The sequence below is a fragment of the Gossypium arboreum genome, chromosome 1 (assembly GCF_025698485.1).
Source record: "Gossypium arboreum isolate Shixiya-1 chromosome 1, ASM2569848v2, whole genome shotgun sequence".
NCBI lineage: Eukaryota > Viridiplantae > Streptophyta > Magnoliopsida > Malvales > Malvaceae > Gossypium > Gossypium arboreum.
In genome coordinates, this window is record NC_069070.1 from 83,057,252 (window position 1) to 83,079,461 (window position 22,210).

General features: G+C 30.4%; 2 protein-coding genes across 2 annotated transcripts in view; one reads left to right on the forward strand and one right to left on the reverse strand.

Moving 5' to 3' along the window:
* The first annotated feature begins 308 nt into the window (after nt 1-308).
* Nucleotides 309-2,236, forward strand: LOC108480719 (protein PHLOEM PROTEIN 2-LIKE A10-like). Its single transcript, XM_017783801.2, has one exon. The coding sequence runs from the start codon at nt 741-743 to the stop codon at nt 1,992-1,994; it is 1,254 nt and encodes a 417-aa protein (XP_017639290.1). The 5' UTR covers nt 309-740; the 3' UTR covers nt 1,995-2,236.
* Nucleotides 2,237-7,857: 5,621 nt separating this feature from the next.
* LOC108481204 (uncharacterized) overlaps nt 7,858-22,210 on the reverse strand; it is a 45,299-nt gene continuing 30,946 nt past the window's right edge. Inside the window, exons 3-6 of the mRNA XM_017784367.1 lie at nt 10,193-10,256; nt 9,820-9,900; nt 9,455-9,762; nt 7,858-8,100 (exon numbers count right to left, since the gene is read on the reverse strand). Coding sequence (XP_017639856.1) covers nt 7,858-8,100; nt 9,455-9,762; nt 9,820-9,900; nt 10,193-10,256 — 696 coding nt within the window. The remainder of the gene's footprint in view (nt 8,101-9,454; nt 9,763-9,819; nt 9,901-10,192; nt 10,257-22,210) is intronic.

The following is a 22,210-nucleotide window of genomic DNA, read 5'->3' on the forward strand; positions in this document are numbered from 1 at the left end:
TTTTTAATAAAAATATTATTTCTTGAAATTACTAATAAAAATAATAAAAAGAATAATTTAGATAAAAATAGAATTTAAGAAAATAATCTAAGAGACTATTTGAAAGATTTAGGAGAGAATTGTACTTGAGAAATGTGTGTGTGTGAGAAGAGGGTTATACTTTTTTCTTTTTTTTTTTTATCGTTGGAATCCAACATCTAATTTAAATAGTCGTTGAAGTTAATCATTAGAGCACGGACAAAAATGCGCTTATATGAAAGTACTTTAATAAAGCATGCTAACGTAGATACATTTTATTTGTCATTAAAGAAAAAAGCATTAAACTGAACGCACTTTTTTACATTTTCCCTAAAAACATGCCAACTCAATGTTTTTTAATGAAATCGATTCTTTCTAATTATTTTTGAACAAAACGATCTATTCTCGGTTTTTTTTTTTTTATTGTAAAAATGCGGTTAGTAATTTAGTCCTAATCCCCTTCCTGACAAAAGGAAATTAGTTTATTTATCTTCTTTGAATGCTGCTCTTAAATTGTCTTATCTATTATGGATAAAAGGAAAAAGAAAACCCTCTGTCTACATCTAACCTTCAGAAAATAAAATGAAAGGAAACCCTAGATTTCTCGACCTGTGAATACTTATCCAAAAACCATAAATCTCTTGGTTAATAGCTTCTTTCTTGCTAGTATTTCGAAAGCCTCGGATCCAATTCCTGTATCTCTAGGGTTTTTGTTTTGGTTAATGGATTTGCAATTGGTGAACAATGCGTTGACTTTTTCACGAAGGAAGAAAAAATGGCTTATATTGCTAGCTATATGTGGAGTCTCTGGTTATGGGGTCTATAAGGTGTATAATTTACCCTCTGTGGTGAAGAAAAGGAAGAGGCTTTTCAAGCTCTTCGGAGCTCTGATTTCGTTAGCTGAGTTGGTCTCCGAATCCGCCGAGACCATCAATGTTGTCTCCAAGGAGTTGAAGGAGTTTTTGCAATCCGATTCTGATCAAGCTCCGAGTAGTTTGAAGCAAATTTCAAAAATTGTGAGATCAGAGGAATTTTCCCAATCTTTAATTTCGGTTACTGAGGCTTTAACAGTTGGAGTTTTAAGAGGGTATAAGTTAGAATCAGCGAATGAGAATGAATTCGCAGCGGGTTCCGAAAATTCCAGCATTACTGATAGGGTGTTGGATAGGGTTTTTTCTAATGCTGGGACTGGTTTTGTATCTGTTGTTGTTGGTAGCTTTGCTAGGAATCTGGTTTTGGGGTTCTACTCAAGTGGCGGAGAAGTGGAGGGTTTGAGTGGGAATAATGGGTCATCTGATGTACCCAAATGGGTTAATGTCCTTTATGATGATAAGTCTAAAGAGCTAATTGCTGATTGCATTCAAAGATTTGTAAGCACAGCTGTTGCAGTTTATCTTGACAAGACAATGGACATTAATACTTATGATGAAATTTTTGCTGGGATGACCAATCCCAAGCATCAAAAACATGTCAGAGACACTCTGGTTTCTGTTTGTAATGGGGCTGTGGAAACACTGGTGAGAACATCTCATCAAGTGTTGACAAGTTCAAAATTGAATTCGGCTTCAACATGCTCGATTTTTGATCAGAGCGCAGGTGCTGGGGGAATGAGAGATGGTTTCGAGAAGGAAGTGTCATTAAAAGGAGTGAAAAGGGGGAGCTCATTTGATGGGATTCAGAATAATGGGTGGGTTGATAAGGTCTCATCCACATGGGCAGTTCCCAGCAATAGGAAGTTTGTGCTTGATGTGACTTGGAGAGTAACCTTTGAAACATTAAGGTCTTTAGTATTTTTTATATTATGGATGCTTTCAGAGGGTCTGAAAAGAAGCGTTCATATTGTCCATGAGGAAGTTGTGGAAAGGGGACTGGATGTTATCCGATATGTTGGTGCTAAGTCTTCCATTATAGTCACCGTTTGTCTTGCTCTGTATTTACATATCACGGGTGGTAGTAGGGTTCTGATGCCTGCTTGAATGTGTTTTCAGTCCAACTTTTTCGAGGAAATATAATGAAATCTTACTGAAGTTGCTTATATCAGAAGGCCTTGTATGTATATTTCTCTCCTGGAAAATGTTTATAGTATTAGGAAATACTCAGCTTCCTTCAAATTTATTTGAATGTATACTCAATAATCTCAGTTCTCACTGCTGTATGCCAGAACTAGTGGTATTTGTTCCAAAAATATCAAATCCTTTTATTATTTTAGAAACGAAAATTTGCTTTAGGATCAAGAATTTCAATATTTGTGTCAGTGGTCGTTGTTAATAACAGCATGTATCATTCATCATCATGTTATATGCTTTACGGACAAAGATTTATTCTAAATAGGAGGGGATTTCTACACTGGTTGATTCCTTAGTAGACATCTATCCGTAGGAGACTCTGTTCTGCTAAGGAAAGTTTATCTGATACCTCAATATTATTCTACACAGTGAGTGGATTATGATAGAGATAGTAATCTATTTTATGGAAGAGATCAAGAGATTGATCAATTTTAATCGCAGAATGTTAGAAGAAGAGCAATCACGGAAAGATTGAAGGGGACTTATGCACTACCCTTCAGATCCTGTGCATATAAGTGGGAATCTGCTAGAGAGTGAGGAAGTAGTATTTCTTATGTAACCCTATGCTCTCAGAGACAATAAATTACTCCCACAGGATCTGTCTTGTGGTTAATATGATCTAATGTTCTACTAGTAATATTATTTTTCTCAAGTTTATAGGGACAATCATCCATATATCTGATTATGAGAAGCAAATGCATCCTTCGAAAGTAGTAATGATTGTTTATTCTGTCCATTTAAATTTCAAATGTTGAGACTTATGAGAAGGAAAGTGACTTCTGAGGTAAACCAATGCCATGATCTTTGTTGATCTGTACTTTCATCTTTAGTCTCCCATTCATCTCCAAGTAAAATGTAAAATAAATTCTTCCCTACAACTGATCTTAGTATAAACTAAGATCCTTGATTATAATAAGAACTTATTTTTGTATCTTTTAATCGACCTGTTAAGATTTATATTTTAATAAAAGCCTAAGAATGAACCCATATGGGATAGTCTAGTTGGTAAGAAAAACTATTTTTGTTCCACCAAGTTTTGATCTTTGGTATTCAGAAATAAAATCTTAAATGTACCTGGTTGATGAAAGGAGTTTATTCTTAAAATCTTTTTGAGAGGAGATTATAACCGAAAGAAAATTTTATCTGATTCATCTTACTGATTGTTGTTGAATGGTATCAAATTGCATAGCTGTGTTTGACCCTCTGCCTGCCTGTTGTCATTGCTTGGTACAGGTAACTTCTTCACTTGTGCTGTGTCTTATCTATGAAATGTGATGCATGTTTTGATTATTTTCTGTGTATCAGCTGCTTGTTATTACCATCTAAGAGGTTAATGGTTTCCTAAAGTTAAATGCTATATTTTGTTTCTTATTACAATGTTTATTTGTTTCCTCCCCTATTACCCATTGGTGAACCACCTTTTTCTTTGAATTCGAATGCTGTAGCTTAAGAAAGAAAACAGAGATTTATTTGCTGCTACGGTGTTCTTTTTCTTTATTGAGTTTCAGTGTGTTTAGATTATGATTACACTTGAACCACGAGTTATTTTTCCTGTCTATTGCCATAGCATTTTACAGGTAACTTCTTCACTTCCTCGTGCTGTGTGCAATGTGATGCATATTTTATTTACTTTCTGTATATCAGCTTCATGTTGTTACCACCGAAAAGGTTAATTATTTCCTAAAGTTCAATGCTTTATTTTATTGGCATAATGTCAAGAATAGCTCCTAACGTTTAACTGTTTAATCATTTTAGTTGTTTATGTTTTTTTGGAACACTTTTAACACCTAACATTTTTTTTTGTCAAATTGGTCTAGTTTTAACGAACATGTTGACGTGGCCATTAGTTGGTTAACGATCAACATTAACAGCTGACGTGATGGTCCAAAGGTAATTAAATGCTGACGTGGCATTATTTTGTCTTATATACCACATTAGCAAATAATTTTAAAATTATTAAAAAAAAAAAACTCTTAAACACACAGACACAACTAAAACAATCTAAAAGCCCTTAAATGAAGAACCTTATATCTCGAATCCTCTCCCTCTTCACTGAAATTTTGCGCAAATCGAAGCTTGAAATTTAGTGGATCAGTAAAAGAATTGAAAATATTATTTGCAAAAAGTAGTAGGAAGCCATCAACGGAGAAATTTCCTTATTCGAAGCTGATTTCTTCATCACGAGGGGAGTTCGTTTATGATGGAGAAAAAGTAACATGTTTCTATAACAAGGTAGCTCCGAGAGAGACTTTGTAATAAGTTGGCTCTAAGGGAAAGTAACATGTTTCTATAACAAGTTAGCTCCGGAGCGATTTAAACCAAAATAGAAGGTATTATGGTTGCTTAGATTTTCAGGTAAGCATATATTTAGTAAATTTGTTTTAGTGTTCAAATAAAATTGGGGATTTTTTTAGTTTGTTTGATTTTTGTGTCGGTTGGGCTAAATTGGTGCTACATTTAGTCGTCAGTGAATTGTAGGGTTTATATAATATAATGTCGAACTTTTTTGTGTGAATTGTAGATTGGTGAATGCGGATTTTTTAAGTTGTATGAAGATAAGTTGTGTAACAGGGTGAATGAAGTAATACGTGAATTATGTGATAGCAAAAGAATACTTGCAAAAGAGAATACGAGACTTGGGAAGCAAATTATGAAGTGTGAAAGTATATGTGGTAGTAAAAGCAATAATGTTGAGATATCTGATACTGGCAGTGTGTATAAACATGTTAGTGGTGATGTTGTGGATCACATTGAATTAAGAACAAAGATTGAGGGCTTGAAGCAGAAATGTAAATCATTGAAGAAAGAGAGAGTTTTATAAGAAAATGTTTATTTGCAGTGTATTATTTATCTTATGTTTCACATTATGTAGAAATGTTATAATTTGAAAAGTATGGTGTCATGTTCTTGTGTTTTGTATATCTAGTATCTTCAAACTTTGTTGTTGACATAAATTGTCACATTCGAATTGATGTTTGTAGTTAATTTGAGGGAAGTATAAGGAAAATTGTACTTAGTTTTGTATCAATATTGGGTTTGTAGCTAATTTGAGGGAAGTATAATGAAAGGGGAAAATTGAATATATAAAAGAATGTTACATGTACTAAAATATTGGATATTTAACATTATATGTCATGCTCAAAATAGTTGTTTGTATGGGTAATTGTAGGCACCATGAACAAAAGTAACTAATAAAATGACCCTAGACCCACATAGTTGCCTACATCAATAATGATATACCACAACAATTTGTTACATATTACCATCATTGTTATACCAACTTTAAGCAAGTCATAGAAGCCTAAAATACAAAAAAAAAATATCTTAGGCAATTATTACATGTAATGACAAACAAAACATATCTTACACAACTATTTCAACAAACAAACAAAAGGTTTAGTCATAACAATATCTCGATTCATGTCTTTATCTTCTTTGCTGCAATGGATTTTTGTGTGTTGATAGATTCTTGATATGCTATCCTTTTTTAGCTTCTAGTTATTGTACTCGTACCAAACTAAGGAAAAAAATGCCCAACCCCAAATTAGATTTAAATATTTTGAAACTTGACACTAAAAAAGTGTTTACAATATACCTATGATCTAGTTGTGTTAGGTTGATTGCATGATCTTCTGTTGTTCCTTTTTTGGCTTCTAGTTCTTGTACTCGTACCAGACTGAGAAAAAAATGCACAACCCCAAATTAGATTTAAATATTTTGAAACTTAACAGTGAAAAAGTGTTTAAGATATACCTGTGATCCAATTGTGTTAGATTGATTGCATGATCCTCTGTTGTGACCTTTACCACCATATTTCCTGCATCTCATAATCAGACCAACTCTACTGAGTTGTCCATGCCTTACTTTTTTCGGTTTATTTTTTATCTTCCTTCTATTCTTCTTTTGCCTACCAGGCATTTTTTTCTCAACTGGTGGAAGCACGGGCTCAATACAAGATTTTCTCCACTCATGTGACCCATTTATGGGTTGTAAAGCATATGCATTTGCTTTCAAATATGTCTCCTTGTGGTGGTACCTATGTAAGTAGTCATCAGGTTTTTGTTCAAGATGCTGGAGAAGGCATAGGGACAAGGGATCCCAGATAATTGTCAACTTCGACAATTGTAGGCTCTATCCTTTACATTTACTACATACTATTTTTTGCCTTTCTTAACTCACACTCATTTTCCCTATTCTAGATCATCTTCCAATCAACACCTTCGTTCTTGCTGTAATCAAATTTCTTCTTTATCAGTGGACCATAATTGTATTTCCATGAACTGTATTGCTTCCTCTTATACACTATTATGGTTATTAGTTTAACTCTGATTTCCTCCAACATGGTTATTATGCTCTTGAATCTAGACTTCACGATGCTGTAGTTAAATGTTTCACAGAGGTTATTATCAATAATATCTGACACCGAGCACAACCTTTGTAAGGCCTTGGTCCAAGCTTTCGAATTCTTAGAGAACAAATCATTTACAACATTTTCTCTATCTTATACAAATCTTCTTTATTTTGTTCTCATCTCTATCTGCTGTAGACTTCACAGTTTTCCAAAAATCAAATTCATATGCTTTTTCTTTTTTATTGCTAGACTAGTTTGATAAGACATGCTTAACACAATTTTTATATTCTACTCTAGGTACAATGTCATTAATGGCTATCTCAAGACCCTACAAATTAATTTATAAACCATAAGTAAAACAATCTAACAAACATGTTCACATCAGTAATAAATTGGTGCAAATAACATAGCATTGTTTACCTTTTGTTGGTCACTGATGATGGTATACCAAAACCCATATTCCATTCCTAAGTCTGCTGTCAAAAGACTAAGAAACCATGACCAAGAATTAATGCATTTCCCCTCAATAATAGCCAAGACAACTGGATACATCTAATTGTTTCCATCTCTCCTAACAGTAGGCAATATCTAACCTTTGAATGGACATTTTAAGAAGAAACCATCCAAACCTAGTATAGGTCTGCACCCTTACTTCCCACTTCTTTTCAGTGCTTCAAAACAGACATAAAACCTCTTAAAATGTGGTGGGGATTCAGCTTTGACTCTTTTCACTGCAATATTTATAGTACTTCCAAGATTCTTTAGTCTTAACTCATCAGCAAAATCCCACACCATAGCAAATTCCTCTACAAAGTTTCCTGCCAACTTATCCTTCACCATTTTCTCGGCTCTTTACACCTTCTCATGTTAACATTCACATTTATTTATGAAGTTACCCTTCTTTGTATCTCCCTTAGCTTCATTTTTGGGTGGTCCCTAAAAGTAGCTTCAAAATTTTTTACAATTACTTTTACATTGACCATTTTGTTTCTAAAATTAACATAACAGTTGTGCTCATCATGAAAACTTTTCACTTGCAGGCACTAGGACATGCTACTATAACTTGCAAATATTCTCCATGTACACTTTTTAGATACAATACTTTAAATCTAACCCTATTTGGATCATTCTTGATTATTTTAAGTTCCCTTCTACAACACATTGAGTACTTACAAATTGCAGTTTTGAATTGCTCACCATCTTTAAACACCATCCCAGTACAAAAGTGTGGCCTTGCTGAGTTTGGATTGAAGTGGGGAACCTACTTCTTCTACAAGCATCAGTATTATCATAATCATTTGACCTAAGTATGCTCCCATGATCATCACTATCAAAATATTTAGTCTTATTTCCCTCTTCTTCCCTGACTACTTTATCATTTATTCCTTTACCCTTGACTTCTTTAGGGACCTCTACCCTAAACTACTTTCTAGAGCTTTTACTTTTAGTCTCATCAACTATTTTTTCCTTAGCTTTCCTACTAGTTTTCCCCTCCACTTCCCTCCACTTTTGGCTAGCTTCTTGAAACTCCTCATCATTATCACCATCTGAAAAGTACATCGCCTTCATCAAATAATCATAATCATCTTCTAAACTACTATCACTTTCATCTTCATACCCCTCATCATTAGCTTCTTCAACACCACTATTTAAACCTCCGTCACCCTATTCTAACCCTTCAACAGATGCATTTAAACTATCTAAAGCTTCACCTACAACATTAACCTTGATAATACTCTAGAATGAAATATTTTTATGTATTAATTACACATTTATTTTCAGTATGATACTACTAATTTGAGCTATTTATGGTTTTTTATCTTGTAGGGACTAAATTGAAGGCAAAAGGAAATTTGAGGGTAAAAAGCGTAAATTTAAAGATAAAATGGGCCGGCATGCCAAGTAAGAAGGAAATGGTGTCGAAAACACAAAATCTGGAAGACTTGAGGGCAAATGTGCAAAGAAGAGATTTTATAAGCACAAGACTCTATTTAATTTTTAATTATATTAGGATAATTGTTAAAGATTATTTAGATTTAATTGTAGCTTTTATCTTTAATTATATTTATTTATTTGTATTTATCTTTTAGAATTTAATTAGGAATAGATTAGGTTTCCTAGTACTATAAATAGGGGATAGAGTGACACAAATTACACTGATATTTTTTTGTAACACTCCATCTCCCAAAGAACTTAGCTTTTGTTCCTTTCTTCATTCGATAAAATTCTATTTTTATTAAGTTTATTTTTTTCTCAAAAATCATGAGCCACTAAATTCATCTAGCCAAAGGTTGTCGAAATTCCCCAAAAAGGGTTCATGAGGCTTAGAATCTGCGCTTAGCCTTCTCAACGAGTATTTATCGTTTCTCCGCATTATGAGGCTGACGCTTCCGTCCATGTCCCTTCAAAGGTGATCTTTTCAACTTATGCAAAGAACGCTCGCTTTATATGTTTTGGAAAGATTGCACAGTTAGTTCGTTAGCTTACTGTGTTACTGGTTGTCGAGCCGAAGAGACAAAATGGCGTGGCATTCGCCATTGAAAAGTGATGATCTAGTGTAAGACGATCCCACAAAAGCGACTGTTGGTTAGAGTCAGGTTCTTCTAAATCGTAAGTCCAAAATCTAAGTGGAATTGGTGGTCGTAGGTGTCCTCTTCCACTATAACTGGCTTATTCTGTTCGAGAATGATCACCTAAAAGCCTAGGATTGAACCCAAGGTAGATCGAGACAACCGGAGGTTGGAATCTCTCCATAAAAAACTCTCTTTCCTCAAATTTGTTTATCTCTACAATTTCAATTTTAATTTTTGAAATTTCAATTCAATCAAACTTTTAATTCTATTTTTTATTTTTTCCCAGGTATGCAGGTTTCACTAGGCACAACTCTGCCCGGGATCTAGAGGAACAAGAACTTGTGCAAATCCAGTCCCTGAAGATTTGACCTTACTCCCTTATACTATTATTTTCATTATTTTATAGGGATAGGATATTTTTGGTGCTTCCAACGACCGCATCAAACCTCATCACCTTTACTACCAACAACCTCAACACCCTCCTCATTTAAACATTTAAAATCCTCACCACCTTCACCACCCTCAACCTCACCACCCTCACCACCTTTATTGCTAGCAACCTTAACGCCCTCCCCATTTAAACCTTCAAAACTCTCACCACCTTTAGTGCCAACAACCTCAACACCCTCTCCATTTAACCTTTCAAAACCTTCACCACATTTACCACTGTCACCACCTTTATTGCCAGCAACCTCAACACCCTCCCTAGTTAAACCTTCACTACCCTTACCACCTTGATTCCCATAACCAAAACCTTCAACAAATGCATCTAAACCATGTAAGCATTAACTTGCAGCATCAACCTCAGCACCTTTACTGCAAACAACTTCAACACCCTCCCCATTTAAACCCTCACCACCTTGATTACCATCACTAGAACCTTTAACAGTTGCTATAGTTAACAATAAATCATCATCAAGAAAAATAACAATGTTAATCTCGTGCTCTACATACAAGTCTATCTCCTTATGCTTAACTTTGTCGTTCAACATGTAAATAGTGCTACTATCATTCCATACTACCCTATGGTTATCCTGTAAAGTCCTACTACCAGGTACATGGAAATAAATTAGTTGCATTGTATTGAACTTTAACCCATTTTTTAACTATTTAACATAACTCAAAATATAATATCATATTTGTATCCTCTTTAAGCCTCACCATTTCATTTCCTAAATACCTACCATGGGGATCATGTACAAATTTACCCCCAGCATACAAGTTTATGTAGTATTCCTCTACAAACATCTACAGTTTAAATAAAAAAATATATATTACAAAAGTTACAAAATAGTAAGATTCCATACTAATAGACAAACAAAGTGTAGCAAAAAAGGTGTAGGCAAATAAAATATCAAAATAATATAAAGAATACAAAATGCATATAAAGTTAAATGATTTAATAATTGTATAATCAAATCTTAAAAAGTTTATATATATAACAACAGAACAACAACAAAAGATAGACAGACCACTTCAATAAGTTCACCTATTGAACTATGCTTAGAACTAATGCCCCCACCAACCAACATTATAGTCCCAACATAAAATTTGTGCACTGAACCAAAAAGTATAATGAAACATGAAGATTTGTCTAATTTTGGGGTCGACCACTATCACTAACGAAATCGAAATCCCTCAACCAAGAAACCCTAAAAAATAAAAAGCCCTCTTTTTTTCAACAACCAAATCAAGAACCTTAAACAAAAAAACTAATATACCCAACATTCCTCTTCTAATTAGTATCCAAATCAATAACCCGAAACAAATATTTCAAAAATAAAAAACCCTAAACAAAAATCCCTAATATCAAAAACCCTAACCCAAAATCCCTAAATTCGATAACCCTAAACCCAAAATCCACAAACTCTAAAACCTTAAACCAAAATCGAAATAACGTATATTACATTTTCAATGTGAAAAATTTTAAAACATTCCCCAAAATATCATCCAAAATCAAATGTGATTCTGCAACAGGCTTTGGATAATCTTTTTTCGTGCAATTTTTTAACTTTCTCGAGTTAGGGTTCAATGTCTTTTTTGTTAGATTAACTGATTCAAGAGTTTTTTTTTTTTAGGATTGCCTTCTCTTTTTTTTTTAGATTACCTAATTCAATAGATTTTTTTAATTATTTTTTATTTTCATAAGTGTGAAATGTGTTGACGCCTAGGTAGAATAATTTTTTTTCCAAATTAGTGCCGTTAGTTAACTAACCTCTACGCCAACATGTCCATTAAAAATAAACCAATTTAACAAAAAAATGTTAGGTGTTAAAGTGCTCTAAAAAAAACATAAAGGGCCAAAGTGAACAAACAATCAAATGTTAGGGGCTATTTTTGACATTATGTTTATTTTGTTTCTTATTACTAACACTATCTATTCGTTTGCTCCCCCATTACTCTATGGTGAACTATCTTTTTGTGTCTCTGAATCTGAATGCTATAGCTTAAGAAAGAAAAGAGATGATTATTTGCTACCAAAGGTATTCGTTTTCTTTATTGATAGTTTCAATGTGTTATATCACCATTACACTTGAAGTACAAGTTTTTTTTCCCCTTTTCCACTTACCTTGTCCAAAGAAATCATCAAGCAGAGCAAGATTGAGAATTATTTGCTTTCTACAAGTTAACTCCTACTTTAATGTACTTAATGAAACTAATCTTTTGCAAGGATTCCAGAATGTCGATGCCAATATTATGAATTTATGATGCTACTTTACATAATTGAGGAGCTTTCATTCTACCATCCTGCAAGTTGTGAAGACTGTCTATACATCTTTCAGCCAAGTGAATTTTCATCTGGACTAGAAAAAGTTGTTCATCTGTATGTTTATGATCATAGTGTTGCACAAATGCACATGAAATTTCCAGTTAAGTAAACTTTGATATTAAATTCCATAGAAGAGCTTTAGTTTACTATACAGGGTTTCTGTTAGATTTCTAAAATAAAACTGAATAAACTAGGATATATCATGTCAAATCATCAAGAATAAATCAAGAATAAAACTAAATGCGGAAGCGTATCTGAATCCATGAATTCCTTGAAGCTTTTCACGATCTTGGGGATTTGATCTTCCAAATTAGCACATAAGAAATTCAAAGAATATTTACTCTCTCTTTCCTAAGGATGGGATATTAGAAAAGATATCTTGTGTATAATTTGGGGACCATAACCTAATATTTATAACATTGGCATATTAGTTCTAATTCCTAATTAGCCCGTCATTAATTAAAATTTGATTAGAACTCAATTACTAGAGTATCTGCACATATTTGACCCATACTTTATTTTATAATTAAAGCCCAATAAAATTTTAACCAAATTAGATCACTTTTAATTTGGGCTAACCTATCATGATAGTAAATAATAATGTGTAATTACCCTTATTATATATGTAATGTCCATATTTTCCAACAATCTCCCACTTAGACCACATATATATACTAATTAGTCTATAATTACATGTCATTATATAACCTTATGAACTCAAAATTTTACTATCATATCCAAAAGGCATTTCGAACAATCTCGTCCATTAATTATGTTAACATAAAACCAAGACGATTTTCGTTACATATATCGTAACTAAATCCATCCTTAATCACGTATATTAACACAACCAAATGACATTGATTAAGTATGGATGTGTAGCATGGAAATTTCATGCAATATAATCTAAACATGTCTATTTCCTATAGTCCTCCTTAAACCTTAGTGAGATCAAATCTTACCAAAACCAAAGTGTGAATAAACAAAAAAAAAACTTTATTTCTGCAGAAAATAAACTTAATATTTGTAAACTGAAATAACTAAAAATGTGTCTATAACATAAAAACATTTAAAAGTACAAACTCCCACTAAAACCAAATATCCTTAAATGATATTACACCCATATGAGCAATGTGCTCATGAAAAACCTTGGGTGTAGTCCTTTAGTAAATAGATCCGCAATCATAGAGTTTTTCCTAATATGCTTTATAGACACCTAACAACTCTGAACTTTTACTTTAACAACCAGGAACTTAAAATCTATGTGTTTTGACTTTGATGTGCTCTTGTTGCTATTGGAATAAAAGATTGCAATTTGTTTTCACAATTTGCACCTTAGTGACAAAATATTGTTCCATATTCCATCAAAATCGGAGTCTGTATACCTGATGATCTCTAACTGATTAGACCTCTGATATGTGAGCATGTAATCTTTTGTTCTCTGAAAATACCTTATAACCCTCTTGGATGCTATCTAATGGTCCAAACTAGGGTTGCTTAAAATATTTGCCTAACATCCCAACAGTGTACACAGAACCTAAACATACATTAGACTTCCTACTACTAAAATGTAAAAAAAAAAATCTTATGCATTTTTGTAATCTCAAAATCATTCTTAGGGCATTAATTGAGACTATACTTATTATTGACAAGCAGTATGCAATTAACATATAAAACCAAATATAGAACCTTACTCCCATTTAACTTATGGTATATACAATTATCGACAAAATTCATCTTTAAACCAAATAAGATAATCATTTAGTAAAATTGTAATACTATTGATGAGAAGTATGCTTAAACCCATAGATGAAGTTCTTCAATTTGCAAATCATTAACTTTGCATCATTAGACACAAAGTTTACTAGTTGCACCATATAAATGTATGATCAATGTTACCATTGAGAAACTATTAACTTAATATTCATCTGATGTAGCTTAAGGTCAAAATATTCCACTAAAGCCATTATAACCCTTTCTCTAATGGACCTTTTTAATGGAATTCATTCTTTAGGTTGTTGAGTTTGTTCTTCTAGAACAATTACCTCACCTTGAATAATGAGTTGTTTAACATTGTCTTATTGAGGTTCTAGATTCACTTCTTAATCAATAATAGGTATGAGAACCTAAACATTATCAAAAGTGATAGTAGGAAATAAGTTAGAATTCAATTCCTCATTAAAAGTAATGCCTCTAACCTTATTTCTCCTTCCAAACTCAACATCCTAAAAGAATGTTGCAATTCTCGTCTAAAAAATATTCCTAATTGTGGGATCATAAAACTCATAGCCCTTAGATCGCTTATAATTTCCTTAAACCTTAACTTTATAGACATCAAACAAGTCAGAAGTGATGTCATTTCAACCTTATCGCTTTTAGTAAAATGTTTTTCAATTTCGTCAAGTAAACCTTGGCCTGAGTAATCTTTTCAAATTCTGTGCCCCTAAAGGCTTCTGAAATGTTGTGCTTCATGATAATTAGATTCTTGCAATTTGAACGATCCCACCTCTCAAAATCCCTTTTAACATAGGGGGTGCTTTCTGCAGTGAGAGGTGCGAGTTGTTCTTCCCCTAGTGCAAGGTCTATATTTATAAAACCAAGCACTATAAGTAAGTGCCTTTTCCATTCACTGAAATTAGTCTCATTAAGCATGGGTATAGAAATTATATTAGTAGATATTGTGGCAGTAGAAGATGAATTAGCTGAATATAGAAAAAAATAAAAATAAAAATAAACTCTCGTTAATATTCATAAGTAAACAATAAATTTAAGATAATGACTAATCCCATCTTAAGATACCAAACACAACATTAATATCAAGTCTTTGGACAGTAATATTAACAGTAAGTGATACTCTTGTTGTAGAATCAAACATTGACAATAAATTATGTCGCAATTAATTAATCTTTGGACTAAGTTAGTACTCACATAAAATACCTTATAATTGTCCCACATTTATCACCACAGATGTTGTTGAAATTCTGCCAAATATTAACTTACCTTTGGGTCAATTAATAAATGCATGAATCACAAAAACATATAATCATCTTGATATTTCAAATAAACTAATCTACACAAAAGAGGTCACTTTATGCATTTTGTTTCAACTAATCTATTTAAAATATTAGACATCCTTAATTAAAACCTAAAGCCAAAATCTGAATTTATTTGTTTTAAAATACTTCTCCTAATTTCATATTTCAATCAAATTAAAAGATAATAGTATATATATATATGCATATATTTATCCCAAAACAACATACATTGATGTTGGCAAATATAACAATAGTTGAATAAATCATAAACCATAAACAACTTCATATAAGACTTCAAATTTAAACCAAAATAATTTGAATAAAGGTAAATCTCATCTCAAGATATCGATACTCCATTAATATTTCATATTTGGACAAAATATTAACTTGTAAGTGATATATTAGTGTAATAATCAAACATTGACAATAAGAATGTGTCAAACCATAAATCTTCTTTTGGGCTAATTTATTGCTCACATGTAAAACTGAATAATTGTCACATGTTTATTACCATAGTTGCACATGTAATATTATTAATTTTCATTTGGGCCAATCAATATTAACATAACTTAAGTTACATGCACACAACCTTTTATATTTTAAAACAAAATAATTTATACAAAAAAACTCACTTTGGTGACTTTTTGCTTCAATTAGGTTATTTTAAAATATATATAAACATACCAATATTCAAATCTAAAATTTCTCCAATAGTCAAACGTGAAAACTATTTTTTTATTGCTTTATAGACTCCGAAATAACCCAAAATAAGGTTGTCTTAATAATGCAATAAAAAACCGAAAACCTTAATTTTTGACTATTTCTTTTTTTTTTTGTTCCAAAACCATATATATCAAAACCAAACAAAAACAATGTAGTGGTTCAAAGCCAAATAATTAACAAGAACATGTATTCATAATTTTGGTATGGATAAAAACACCAAAGCAATTCACGCATATACATGTATTCATAATCAAATAGAAAAACTTACCTTGAATTTACCATGTAAATTCAAAGTTGTATTTATGATTAAACAAATATTCACATAAATACTTGAAAAATATTTTCAAGCCAATAAATTTAAAAATAAAAACAAAATCGTAATAGTTGTCATATCCCACAATTCATACAATAAACCATATCATCATAATTTAACCAAATATTTGGAACGATAAGATGCCAAAACCTAAGATTATAGAACCAAACTTAAAACCAAAATATTTAAATATGTATGTAGTTGACATGAATTTGCCCCAAAACACCCATAAAATTGAATATATAACCATAAAAAATTAACAACTTCAACGATATACATCAAAACTTAATTTCACCAATTAAACTATAAAAGATATCTTATTGAATAATGGTTATAAACACCTATTCACACAAGCTATAATCATGCATTAATCCTCAAAATCATTGATATGCATATAAAATATATACACACATAATATATACACACAATTATAATAATATAAAAATAATACTGGCTTGCCTTACATATTTCATGTAAACTCAAATTTATATTCATGACTAAAGACATTATCATAAAACTTCTTTATATGCACAAATGCTTAAAAGAAATTCATAACCACTAAATATAAAAAGAATATCAAATTATATAAAAGCCTTTATATGTGCAACTACTTATGAAAATTTATAGCCACCATATTTAAAAAAAATCCCAAATATTTTAATTTTAGTTGGGTTCCATAAGGACTAAAACTTATATAAAATAATTATCATAGAAACCAAAAGAAATCATCCAGATATATGAATTAAATTCAATGGTGAATATAATTCATCATGAATAAAGATAAAAGATGATAATTTTATATATATTCAACCACAAACAGAAAATTTAAAACAAATAGTGCGAAAAAAAATCTTACCAACGTTCATTTATTTGATTATCTAGTAAATTAACTTTCAAAATCAATTATACAATCCAATTGGAATTCTTCAATTGCAAAAGTTGTAACTTTGTAACTTTAATTTAATAAAGGCTTTAACCAAAATTTATAAAATAATTGTGTGAAAAGAAGAAAAGAAATCTCACAAATCAATTTTTATCAATTGATTATAAATAAATAAATAAATAAATAAACCTTCATCTTTCGAATAGCATATGCAAATATTAAACTAGATTATATTTATAAAACCCTAAAACTTTATTTAAAGAATCAAAACCTAAAATTTATTAAGAATCTCAAAGATTCAACATAATATATAATTAAGATATCAAATCCATAAAATTAAAAAAGAAAAACGAATCAATCCAAAAATAATAAAGAATCAATTCATCCTCAATGATTCAACATGATAAAACTCGAATGCCCACTTGTTAGATTTGTAAAATAAATCTAAAATAAAACTGAATAAACTAGGATCTATCATGTTAAACCATTAAGAATAAATCAAGAATAAAACTAAATGCGGAAGCGTACCTGAACCTATGAATTCCTTGAAGCTTTTTCCGATCTTAGAGATTTGATCTTCCTAATTAGCACATAAGAAATTTAAAGAATATTTACTCTCTCTTCCCTAAGGATGAGATATTAGAAAAGATATTTTGTGTATAATTTGGAGACCATAATCCTAATATTTATAACATTGGCATATTAATTCTAATTCCTAATTAGCCCATCATTAATTAGAATTTGATTAGAACTCAATTACTAGAGTATCTACACATATTTGACTTATATTTTATTTTATAATTAAAGTCTAATAAAATTTTAACCAAATTAAATCAATTTTAATTTAGACTAAGTAAATAATAACAGATAATTACCATGGCTAGTTTTACTTTACTGCCTTGCTCTTGCAACCCATTTTTAAAACAGTGAGCTAAGAAGTCGGAGCATGATGATTGTTCAGCATGTGTAAGGACCAATGTTACTTCTTTTGTCAAAGATTTGCACTCTTATCTTGGTTATAATGTCGCTCCGTCGTTCTTTATCATTTCTAATGACATTGCAGGATTTCATGAAAAGCAGAAACTTTTTGTTAATTGTAGGACCTCGCAACTTTTTATTTTCTATTGACAAGTCGCTTTCTCTTTGTAACTTAGACGTGAATTGCTTTTGATCTTTGAGGGACTCAATATATACTTTTGAGAACTCAACTACTAGTGTTGGCGAAGCAAAAGGGTAACGTGGATTCTCGAAGATTTCAGCTTTTGGGTACAGTGTAGTTTAGGGTAAACCTGACATGGGAGGGAGAGGCTCCAACTCGGTTTGCCTGTAGCTGAAGTAAATCCCTGAAAATGGCAAAGGGCTCAATTTTCTGGTCTGGTGTTGTGACGCATGCCAATTGAGTATTCGTGATAGAACAGCTTTTACCTTTTCTTTTTGTCATAATCTCAAAATCCTTTTCATTTTTTTTTTCAATTTTACACTTACTTTTTAGTTAAATTTACTTTTTTGATTTTTTAAAAAAAATTAAATTTGACAATCAATCTTTAAAAGGGTAGAAATGATGTTTTAACAATGATACTAATTAAAATGTTCAATTTTAACACTGTAACTTGTATAATAATTTATGTGTATTGTATTTTAAGTTTTTGAATTTTATGAAATTTTATATATTTTTAAATTTTAATTTTGATGTATTTTTATTTTTATAATTTTGAACTATTTATTGACACGATATAAAATAAATGATGTTATGTTAGCATAATGTGAATATAGACTGCAATATAAGTTATCATGTTAATAATATTAAAATTAATATTTTAGTTCGTATTTCTATTAAAAATTATTTATTTTTAAAAATTAAATGTTAATTAAAAATATCAAAATAATAAAAATTTAAAATATCAAAAATAAATCATTATACTTTCTTTTTAAAAAACTCCCCAAAAAGTAGAGGCCTTTTTGTTTTGCATTTGAGGAATGTTCCGCGCTTCCCTGTGCCGAATACGTTTCATCTTATTGCATTGCGAAAGTTGAGACAATAATATCCTAAAGAAGATATGGTTGGGCCATTTTTAACTTGTTTTAGACCATAGGATAAAATAATAGATTGGATCAGCCGATCTGGTTGGATCCAGTTGGGGTTAAATTCTCATATTAATCATAGACAAATATATTATCACGTGTAATATTATTTTAATTTTTTATTTTAACATGTTATTCACTAAAATTTAATTGATGAATTTATAATTGTTATTCACGTCAAGAGAAAATTTCAAATTCAAAAAGTATAGAGACTTAAAATGATCTAATTAGAAAATATAGACTAAATCTACGATTGTACAAATTTTAAGAATTAATAATTGAATTTAACTAAAAATTTAATTGCTATTTCTTGGGTTAGGACTAAAATTTTAAAATTTAAAAATACAAGAGCTGAAATTGACCATTTCAAAAGTACAAGACTAATTGATAAAATTAAAATACAATGACTAAATCTAAAATTAAAGTACAATTACTAATTGAGCGGAAAAATAAGGTTTAAATATGTCAAAGGTTCCTATACTTTTTTTTTGTTAAATTTTAAATTTAACCTCTATGCTTTAATTTTAAATTTAACCTCTATGTTTTAACCTCTATGACTAATTTAGAAATATTGGTCTCTCCATCTAAATTTTTTGTTAAAGTTAATGATAAAAGGTAAAATAACTTTTTAGTCCTCAACATTTATAATTTTTGTCAATTTGGCCCATACACTTTAAAAGTACATAATTTTTTAAAATTTTTCATATTTAAAAATAAAACATAAAAAATAAAATTATTTTAAAAATAAATATGAAAAAAATTCTTAAAATTTAAAAATATAAAAAATATTTTTAATATTTTAAAAATATAAAAATATAAAAATTCAATGTTATTTAAATCGGACCAGATCGGTTGGACCGTAAACTTGCTAGGGTATAGATTTGGTGAGAGATAAAAAAACCTATTGGCTCGGGAACCGTACAAGTCAATTGAATTGGACTAAAAAAACTAGTTGAACTAGTAGTTAAATTGATTTTTATAAATTCTATAATATTTTTTATTTTTTATTTTTTAATAATTTATTTGCTTTGAATTAGTCAGATCGGATGTTGTGGGAACCAATTGGTCTAACAAGCCAAGCCAAAACAACAAAATTTTTAGTTTTTGGTTGAAATTACTTTCTTATCTTCATTAAAGAATTCCAACATGTTTTCTATTTTCCAACAAATATTTAAAATGAATATTTTATTTTTTAAAATACGTTTTAATAATAATAGTAAACATTATTCAACTTTTAAAAACACTTTTCACAATACTTATGAACTTTAACAGTAAATATACAAATATGAATAATAAAAATATTATTCCTTTAATTTAAATTGCCAAAGTTATTTTACTTGAATTATTTGTTACTAATAGAAATGTGTTTAATCTACACTTAGTTTCCTTTTCCCCGCAATTACAATTCGATTGTTGGAAGCATCCGAAATTTATATATTTTAGAAAATCAATTAAAAAAACTAAATAAACTAAAAATCTAACTTAAGAAAATGTGAAATACTCTATTATAGGGATTAGATTAAATTAATCCTCTATTATTAAATGAATCAAATTAATCCATGTACTATTAAAAAGAATCAAATAAGATCAAATTGAAACAAAGTTAATATTTATTGTTTAAAAAAGACATGAATTTTTTTTCATTTATATTTCAAATCCAAACAAAATATTTCATCTACAAAATATTAAAAAAACTTTCAAAACATAACACTATTAAATAATAAATGACATTTTTAAACTATAAATGTTAATGTAGATAAAGAAATTTACAGACCAATTACAAAGTGCCACATGTCAAACCGAAATTACGATGGGTCAAGCTAAAATTACTATGGGTAAAAAGGATGACATTACATATTGTGTCATAATTATTTTTCTCTTTTTAATTTAAAGTAATTATGATATAAATCATAAAATTTTATATTATCACTAATTTAATTAAATAAATTAAGTCATAATATTAAATGATTATTCTATATCTATTTAATTTAATTTAATTAATTAGAAATAAATAAAAAATAAAAAGATTTAATCTTTGTGGATCACTTTAAATGAAAAGTTTACATTCCACAAGAGCTCTCTATTATTTGATTGACTAACACTATAAAAGGGGGTCACATCCAAGCTATTCAACAAGCATTTACAAGTTTACAAGTTCAGAAGTTCTCTTAAGAGAAGATTTTGTAGACTCAAAGCTTTCTAAAAAACCTCTCAGAAATTCCTGAAGAAACTGTTGGGCACAAAGAAATTCTAATGAACATCATACCATTTCTGAAGAAAGCCACCTTATGATCCAATTTAATTGAGGAAAGGAGGTCAAAAATTGTTTACGAGGAAAGCTACTTTTCGATCATGATCTATTGAAGAAAGGAGGTCAAAGCTTGTTTTAAGAGTAAATCACCATAACATTTGAAGCAAAATCAGCCATCCAATATCAAGTCTAGAAAAATTTTAGATCCAAACTCTCTCCAAATTCATTTTCAATTCAAGTCTCGACGACCCTTGGAGCAAACCCACCCATCCAAGATTAGTTCCTAAAGACTCTTGAGTCCAAGATAAAGTCTCGATGACCCTTCAAGTAGACATTTTCAAGATCAAATCTCAAAGACCTTTGAATCCATTCCAATCAAATTTTTAAGCAAGCATCTTACCAAACTCAACTTTAAGATTAAGTCTTAACAACCCTTGAAGCAAACCAAATCCTTCCAGGATCAAGTCTAGAAAATCCTTAAATCAAAGCTCCATCAAAGAGAAAAATCAAAGGAGTTTTATTTATAATCAAGAATTTCAAAGATTGTACTCTTTTCAAGTTGATAATAAAATTTGACTTCAAATTTTCCAAGTTAATATTCAAATCGAAATTTTTATATACATATTTTTGGCATGTTCGCTATGACAATCTTTACCTTTCAACTCTTCTCTCCAAAAGTCAAATTTCAAAGTTGCAATAGCCGTAAAGATCTCAACAAATCAACTTGTAAGTCTGCATAACCTAATCTTGCAGCCTGTTCAAATTCATGCCAAGCAGCAACTTCCTTGTTCATCCCTATGGCATTAGGTAAAAAATAAAAGCTCTTTTACAGTTATTTGGATAAACTTCTTCGATCTCAATGATAATCCATTTTTTGATGCTTATTTACCAAATCATGACCCAAAAGAATTTTTCCCTCATAGATCAAGTGTAACACCCTGATTTGATGAACCGGGTTGGATTGGGAAGACTACGCTAGTAAAGGACGCCTATGTTACTGGAATTAGCTCATTGAAGGTTGGTGACTGTATGGCGAAGTAACTCATAGAACTTCGCCAATGTAATGGGATATATTAGTGTGAAATGACAAGGTAAAGGTTAGGGTGGGGACTTTATTAGACGGACATTTTTGCTAATGAGATCGC

Excerpts from the sequence above, each read along its gene's own strand:
- LOC108480719 (XM_017783801.2), top strand. The coding sequence starts at position 741 with ATGGATTTGCAATTGGTGAACAATGCGTTGACTTTTTCACGAAGGAAG.